Source organism: Pongo abelii, chromosome 6 (assembly GCF_028885655.2).
Source record: "Pongo abelii isolate AG06213 chromosome 6, NHGRI_mPonAbe1-v2.0_pri, whole genome shotgun sequence".
NCBI lineage: Eukaryota > Metazoa > Chordata > Mammalia > Primates > Hominidae > Pongo > Pongo abelii.
In genome coordinates this window covers 27,742,387-27,750,844 of record NC_071991.2, presented here as the reverse complement: position 1 = coordinate 27,750,844, position 8,458 = coordinate 27,742,387, and the positions used below count along the sequence as shown (strand labels likewise).

The window sequence follows — 8,458 nt, the reverse complement described above, 5'->3', positions numbered from 1 at the left end:
GTGTAATTAACCATTACTTTTAAAAAGTACATACTTGGCTGGGTGCGGTGGCTCACGCCTATAATCCCAGCATTTTGGGAGGCCGAGGGCAGGCAGATCACGAGGTCAGGAGTTTCAGACCAGCCTGGCCAACATAGTGAAACCCCCCCTCTACTAAAAATACAAAAAATTAGCCGGGCGTGATGGCAGGCGCCTGTAATCCCAGGAGGTTGAAGCAGGGGAATAGCTTGAACCCAGGAGGCGGAGATTGCAATGAGCCAAGATAGTGCCATTGCATTCCAGCTCAGGCGACTGTGCGAGACTCCATCTCAAAAAACAAGCAAAAAAAAAGTACATACCTCTGCTGTCTGAGACGTCACTTTCACTCACTCTCTCCCCTCCTGAAATCTGAGCGCCCTATATCCTGCCTCATTATGGCAAATGAATGTTAAATGTGGCTTTTTTTGGGCGAGGATGCTTCCAGAATTGATTTGCCCTGAAAATGCATCGCCACTGCACAGATGTTTGGACAAAATACTATTAGAAATCCTCCCTGATTACAGTAACTCAAGGTTTTATTAACTATTTCATACCTACTGTTGCATGGGACAAAAATGCTTTTGAAAAGTTTAATTTCTACAATGAAATGAGTTTTTTTTTTGGGTTTTAGTGTTTTTGTTTTTTAAAGTCTTTAAATCATTTCAGCTTTGACTCAGGGCCTATAAAATCTAGTCCTTTCTCGGGGAGAAGAAATCAGGGAAGTCTTAAGCCAGGCTTAAGTTAGAAGAAAGATGAGAAAGCAAGTGGGCTGCACTCCTACCTTAACCTTATGGTTTCTTCAGCCATGCCTGAGAAGACATAGGAAACCTGAAAACCAAGAAACTGAAGTGTCCCTATGCTTGCAGCTATTCATGGTTTATGACCGTTTACATTTTGAATGCTTTAAAACATCAAACGTGGGGCCGGGCACGATGGCTCATGCCTGTAATCTCAACTCTTTGGGAGGCTGAGGCAGGTGGATCCCCTGAGGTTAGGTGTTCGAGACCAGCCTGACCAATATAGTGAAACCCTGTCTCTACTATAAATACAAAAATTAGCCAGGCGTGGTGGCGTGCACCTGTAATCCCAGATACTCGAGAGACTGAGACAAGAGAATTACTTGAACCTGGGAGGCGGAGGTTGCAGTGAGCCAAGATCAAGCCACTGCACCTCAGCCTGGGTGACAGAGCGAGACTCCGTCTCAAAACAACAACAACAACAACAAAAAAACAGAAAAAAACATCAAATGTGACTTCTGTCAAACAAGGCAGCAATCATAAAAATCAAATGAAATCACCTTAAATTCTGATATATTATACTTTGGATATTTGTCCCTTCCAATCTCAGGTTGAAATGTGATCCCCAATGTTGGAGGTGGCGCCTGGTGGGAGGTGTTTGGGCCATGGGGGTGGATCCCTCATGAATGGCTTGGTGTCCTCCTGTGTTATTGAATGAGTTCTTGTAGGGAAAAGAAAGAGAGATCAGACTTACTGTGTCTATGTAGAAAGGGAAGACATAAGAGACTCCATTTTGAAAAAGACCTGTACTTTGAATAATTGCTTTGCTGAGATGTTGTTAATTTGTAGCTTTGCCCCAGCCACTTTGACCCAACCACTTTGATCCAATCTGGAGCTCACAAAAACGTGTTGTATGAAATCAAGGTTTAAGGGATCTAGGGCTGTGCAGGACGTGCCTTGTTAACAAAATGTTTACAAGCAGTATACTTGGTAAAAGTCATCACCATTCTCTAGTCTCAATAAACCAGGGGCACAATGCACTGCGGAAAGCCACAGGGACCACTGCCCTTGAAAGTGGGGTATTGTCCAAGGTTTCTCCCCATGTAATAGTCTGAAATATGGCCTCATGGGATGAGAAAGACCTGACCATCCCCCAGCCCGACACCCGTAAAGGGTCTGTGCTGAGGTGGACTAGTAAAAGAGGAAAGCCTCTTGCAGCTGAGATAGACGAAGGCCACTTTCTCCTACCTGCCCCTGGGAACTGAATGTCTTGGTATAAAACCCGATTGTACATTTGTTCAATTCTGAGATAGGAGAAAAACCGCCCTATGGTGGGAGGCGAGACATGTTTGCAGCAATGCTGCCTTGTTATTTACTCCACTGAGATGTTTGGGTGGAGAGAAACATAAATCTGGCCTACATGCACGTCCAATCATAGTACCTTCCCTTGAACTTAATTATGATGTAGATTCTATTGCTCACATGTTTTTCTCCTTATTATCACCATGCCCTCCTACATTCCTTTTTGCTGAAATAATGAAGATAATAATCAATAAAAACTGAGGGAACTCAGAGACCGGTGCTGGTGCAGGTCCTTGGTATGCTGAGCGCTGGTCCCCTGGACCCACTGTTGTTTCTCTATACTTTGTCTCTGTGTCTTATTTCTTTTCTCAGTCTCTTGTCTCACCCGACTAGAAATACCCACAGGTGTGGAGGGGCAGGCCACCCCTTCAAGTTCTCACTCTGGTAGTTCATGTGAGAGCTGAGTGTTTAAGAGGTTGCAACCTCCCCCATCTCTCTTGACCCCTCTCTTGTCATGTAATATGCTGGCTCCCACTGACCTTCTGCCATAATTGGAAGCGTTCTGAGGCCATCAACAGAAGCAGACACCAGCACCATATTTCCTGCACAGCCTGCAGAACGAGCCAAATAAAGCTTCTTTTCTTTATAAACTACCCAGTTTCAGGTATTCCTTTATAGCAATGCAAACAAACTAACATGAATTCTCTTTGGAAAAAAGTGTTACAGATATATATTTCTTTTTTCTTTTTCTTTTTCTTTTTTTTTTTTTTTTGAGATGGAGTCTCACTCTATTGCCCAGGTTGGAGTGCAGTGGCGCAATCTCGCTTCACTGCAACCTCCGCCTCCCAGGTCCAAGCAATTCTTCTGCCTCAGCCTCCTGAGTAGCTGGGGTTACAGGTGCACACCATCATGCCCAGCTAATTTTTGTATTTTTAGTAGAGATGCAGTTTTACCATGTTGGCCAGGCTGGTGAACTCCTAACCTCAAGTGATCCACCTGCCTTGCCCTCCCAAAGTGCTGGGATTACAGACGTGAGCCACCGCGCCCAGCCCAGATATATATTTCAATAAATAAAATAAAAGATTAAGCCAATTAGACTACTTCTTCAGGTGTTTATATAAGCCACTGCAGCTCTCCCAATTCCCACCGTCAACATGGCACCAGGGCTCACCCGCAGGTACAGTTCCTCACTTCTCCATCTTCCACAGTGATACAGGGTGGCACGGGAATTCTTAGCCTCTGGTCATTATTTTACAAAAACCCAAAACTTCTATTCTACAAATACAGCAGAAATAATTTTAACTGAAAAAAAATCTAGACTTGCCACAGGGAAATTTAAAGCTAAAACAAAATAGAAAAGCAGACTTCTCTGAATCAATATTTCAAAGTTCATCAATAGGACCCTCAAGTCTTCTTCAAGGCTCTTCTCAAAGTGATCCTAGGATTCATTTGATGAAAATAATGTCAAGATTGCAAAAAGAATCATCACAGGATATTGCCACAAACTATCACACTGTTTCTCAAACAACGGCACACAAGATTTTGGGTGGTACATCAATGAATATTTTTAATTTCAAGGTTATGTATCTATTTTGATGAAGAGTAGAATAAATTTAATTAGCATATAAAACTAGCATATAACTTATTAGTTTTATATGCTAAATAGTATTTCCTAGGAGAAGGCTAAAAATCTTGCATCCCTTTATAAAGAATATTAAGTAAATACTAGATATGGTAAAAACTGTAAAGAAAGCATACAAATAACTGATGTTCGTGAAATATTGCTCTTTTATGTTTATTTCAAGTTAATGTGACTGGCTGCACTACAGCATTGCCTTTATTTTTAAATTTGACTTTTTTTTTTTTGAGACAGTCTCACTCTGTTGCCCAGGCTGGAGTACAGTGGCATGATCTTGGCTCACTGCAACCTCCGCCTACCGGGTTCAAGCAATTCTTCTGCCTCAGCCTCCCAAGCTGCTGGGACTACAGGCGTGCACCACCACACCCAGCTAATTTTTGTATTTTTAGTACAGATGGGGTTTTACCATGTTGGCCAGGCTGGTCTCAAACTCCTGACCTCAGGTGATCACCCCACCTCGGCCTCCCAAAGTGCTGGGATTATAGGCGTGAACCACCGCCCCCAGCCAGCATTGTCTTTAATTAATCAAAATTTCTGATTTAAGTTTTATACCATAAACTGCCAGGTGCAGTCGCTCACGCCTATAATCCCAGCACTTTGGGAGGCCAAGGTGGGCGGATCACAAGGTCAGGAGTTTGAGACCAGCCTGGTCAATATGGTGAAACCCTGTCTCTACTAAAAAATACAAAAAAAAGTTAGCCGGGCGTGGTGGTATGCACCTGTAGTCCCAGCTACTCGGGAGGCTGAAGCAGAAGAATCGCTGGAACCCAGGAGGTGGAGGTTGCAGCGAGCCGAGATCGCGCCATTGCACTCCAGCCTGGGTGACAGAGCGAGACTCTGCCTCTAAAAAAAAAAAAAAAAAGTTTTATACCATAAAACTTACAGATGAGTAATTACAAGTTGTTGCCTATAGGCTTTCTTTTCTTTCTTTTTTTTTTTTTTTGAGACAGAGTCTTGCTCTGTTGCCCAGGCTGGAGTGCAGTGGCATGATCTCAGCTCACTGCAACCTCCACCTCCCATGTTCAAGTCATTCTCATGCCTCAGTCTCCAGAGTAGTTGGGATTGCAGGTGTGCACCACCATGCCTGGATAAGGATTTCTGATTTTTTAAAAAGTTTTATATCAGATTTGGAACATGACTCCAAATATAATCTCATTTGTAAAATAAATTATTTTTTCTTTTTATAATCCCTCCTGGGAATGTAATATTGCTGCTAGTTTAAAGTCTAAGTTAATTTGGTTTCTACGCATTGAAAGTTTATGGCCGGGTGCAGTGGCTCACGCCTGTAATCCCAGCACTTTGGGAGGCCGAGGTGGGTGGATCACCTGAGGTTAGGAGTTCGAGACCAGCCTGGCCAACATGGTGAAACCCCGTCTCTACTAAAAATACAAAAAATTAGCTGGGCATGGTGGTGCGTACCTGTGGTCCCAGCTACTCAAGGAGGCTGAGGCAGGAGAATCGCTTGAACCCAGGAGGCAGAGGTTGCAGTGAGCCAAGACTGCACCACTGTACTTCAGCCTGGGTGACAGAGTGAGACTCAGTCTCAAAAAAAAAAAAAAAAGTTTATGTATAAAGCTTTCTCTCCACTATGAATAATTTGATATTGAATGGGATAAAAAGGTCTGACCAAAAAATCTCCTACATTTATATATTTATCTGATATCCCCCACCATGAGTTATGTGCTGCTAAGTGAAGGACTGTGGCGAACAGTTTGCTCACATTTATATTCACATAATTTCTCCCGAGTATGGATTTTCCTATGTTGATTAAGGTGTGCACTCTGGCTAAAGGCTTTCCCGCATTCATTACATTTATAGGGTTTCTCTCCTGTATGAGTTCTTTCATGTTGATTCAGATGTGTCCTCTGACTGAAGGCCTTGCCACAGAAACCACATTCGTAAGGTTTCTCTCCGGTATGAAGTCTATGATGTTCAGTAAGGGATGTGATGCGGCTAAAAGCTTTACCACATTGATTACATTTATAGGGCTTCTCTCCAGTATGAATCCTCAGATGCTGAGTAAAGGATGAATGCTGACGGAAGGCTTTCCCACATCCATTGCATATAAAAGGCTTTTCTCCTGTGTGGATTCTCTGATGTTGAATGAGATGTATCCTCTGGCTGAATCTTTTTCCACATTCATCACACTTATAGGGCTTCTCTCCTGTAAGCACCATCTGAGGCTGGGTAAGAGATGAGGTGTAGCTGAAGGCCTTCCCACACTCACTGGGTTTCTCTGCAGTATGAATATGATCAGTAAGAAGAATATGTTGATTGAAGATTTTTCCACACTCACTATATTTATAAGGAGTCTCTCTTACATAATTTCCCTGATAGTAAATCAAGTCTGAATTATGTTTGATGCTGTTTCCCTGTATGTCAGAATTCAGAGGTATTTTAATGGAAGGAATTCTCTGCTGCATAAGGTTTGAGTTCAGATTACAGTTTTCTGCAAATTTATTACACTCAAGGCTTCTCTCCTGTGTGATCTTTTTGTGGGTCAAAGTTACTTGTCCTAAATATCTCTTGTGGTTTTCTTGGTTAAACTCTGGATGGTAATCAAAATCCCAGAGTCCTCCTAGGATGGAGTACCAGAAGCTGTCTCCTGCGAGTCTCTCCATTATCATCTCATGGGTTTGATTTTCATCAGAAATATTCTGGCTTGTGGTTGACTTTTTGATTTCGGGTCTGTTTTCTCCATCTAAAAGAAATTCAGAACATACAAATACTTTCCAATATTCTCGTGTTATCTATGATTTGAAAAAGAAATTGTTGCACAGCGAATTACCAAATAAAACTGACAGTAATGTGTATAAGGCATACATGGCATTGAAAGTTTTCCAATGTGGTCACGTCACAAAGGGAAAGATTATGAGAAGTCACAAGAAGCAAGGAGCAGGGGGAAATTTTTAAACATGTGCAGTAATCACAGAAAGAAGAGATCATCCAGGAGTATCCGTGCTTGAAAGCAGATGGACAGGAGAATAAGACGTATCAGGGAAGTTTCTGATCAGTGGTGGGAGACAGAGGAATGACTAATTAGAGAAGGCTGGTCTGAGGCCAGGCCTTTATAAATCTCATATGCCAATGACTTGATTGTAATGCCAGCTACTTGTTCATTTAAAAAGTATTTCTTCCTATTTTTATCTTGTTTAAAATGATAAAACTAATACTTGCTAACAGAAACATATTCAAATAATGTAAGAACATGTAAAGAAAGAATCCCACCCATTAAAGGAAATCCTTGTTAATCGTCTGGAGCCTGTCTTGTCAGATTTTCCCTATGTGCACACAGGTATATATGAAAAACATATTTTGGACAAGCATGACTTATGGATTATGATTTTTAAATTTCATTTTAGTCTCCCACAACTTCTTTAAACTTTACTTAGTGGAGGTATTCTTCCTCTGCTTCTAGATGAAGACTTGAACAGGTCCCATGGCTTCCCTCCGCCTTTTTTTTTTTTTGAGATGGAGTCTCACTCTATCACTCTATCGCCCAGGCTGGAGTGTAGTGGTGTGATGTTGGCTCACAGCAACCTCCACCTCCCGGGTTCAAGCAACTCTCCTACCTCAGCCTCCCGAAGAGCTGGGATTACAGGTATGCACCATCACACCCAGCTAGTTTTTGTATTTTTAGTAGAGACGGGGTTTCACCATGTTGGCCAGGCTGATCTCAAACTCCTGACCTCAGGTGATCTGATTGCCTCAGCCTCCCAAAGTGCTGAGATTATAGGCATGAGCCACCATGCCGGGCCTCTTAATTCTTATTTTTTGAGAAAGTGTCTCCCTCTGTCATCTAGGCTGGATGTAGTGGCATGATCATAGCTCCCTGCAGCCACCTCCTCAGCTCAAGCAATCCTCCCACCTCAGCTTCCCAAGTAGCTAGGACTGCAGGTGTGTGCCACCATGCCTGACTAATATTTTGATTTTTTTTTTAGAGACAGGGTCTCACTATGTTTCCCAGGCTGGTCTGGAACTCTTGGCCTGAAGCAATCCTCCTGCCTTGGCTTCCCAAAGTTCTGGGATTACAGGTGTGAGCCACTGCTGCCAGCCTCCCCTTAATTCTTAGGTAACAGATGTTCCTACTGTTACATTGTCACAAACACAGTATCTACTCAATAATTAAAATGCTCAGTCCTGGGTAATAGTCAAAACCCCAAAAGTAATTCCTTTCCCTTTCCCTGGATGGGTTACAGAAAGGGTCATGTTCCATCTTTCTCCCTGCTTGAGTTGCTCCCCGACTCTACCCTCTCCCAATGAGTCTCTCTGCCTCTACTCTCTTGCTTCTTTCCCCGCTTAACTACTTCTCTGCTCACCCTTGCCCTCACTCACTCACTGTAGTTTTTTTTTAATTTTAATTTTAATTTTATCTGGAGACAGAGTCTTGCTCTGTGGCCAGGCTGGAGTGCAGTGGTGTGTTCTCGGCTCCCTGCAACCTCTGTCTTCTGGGTTCAAGCGATTCTTGTGCCTCAGACTCCTGAGCAGCTGGGACCACAGGCATGCACCACTACACCTGGTTAATCTTTTGTATTTTTAGTAGAGACAGGGTTTTGCCATGTTGGTCAGGCTGGTCTCGAATTCCCGAGCTTAGGCAATCCGCCCGCCTTGGCCTCCCCAAGTGCTGGGATTACAAGCATGAGCCACCGCACCCAGCCCATTCACTGCAGTTTAGTTTCTAACAAGAGTTAGGGATTAGGGACTGTGTGGAGGGAGGAGAGAAAGGCTCATTTTTGTATGGCTGAGTGGCTTCACTCAGCTT

At 43.0% G+C, this 8,458-nt stretch overlaps 1 protein-coding gene across 1 annotated transcript in view; it reads right to left on the bottom strand.

The window, feature by feature from the left end:
- Positions 1–4,595: 4,595 nt before the first annotated feature.
- ZNF713 (zinc finger protein 713) overlaps positions 4,596–8,458 on the bottom strand; it is a 47,678-nt gene continuing 43,815 nt past the window's right edge. Inside the window, exon 5 of the mRNA XM_054560538.1 lies at positions 4,596–6,397. Coding sequence (XP_054416513.1) covers positions 5,373–6,397 — 1,025 coding nt within the window. The 3' untranslated portion in view covers positions 4,596–5,372. The remainder of the gene's footprint in view (positions 6,398–8,458) is intronic.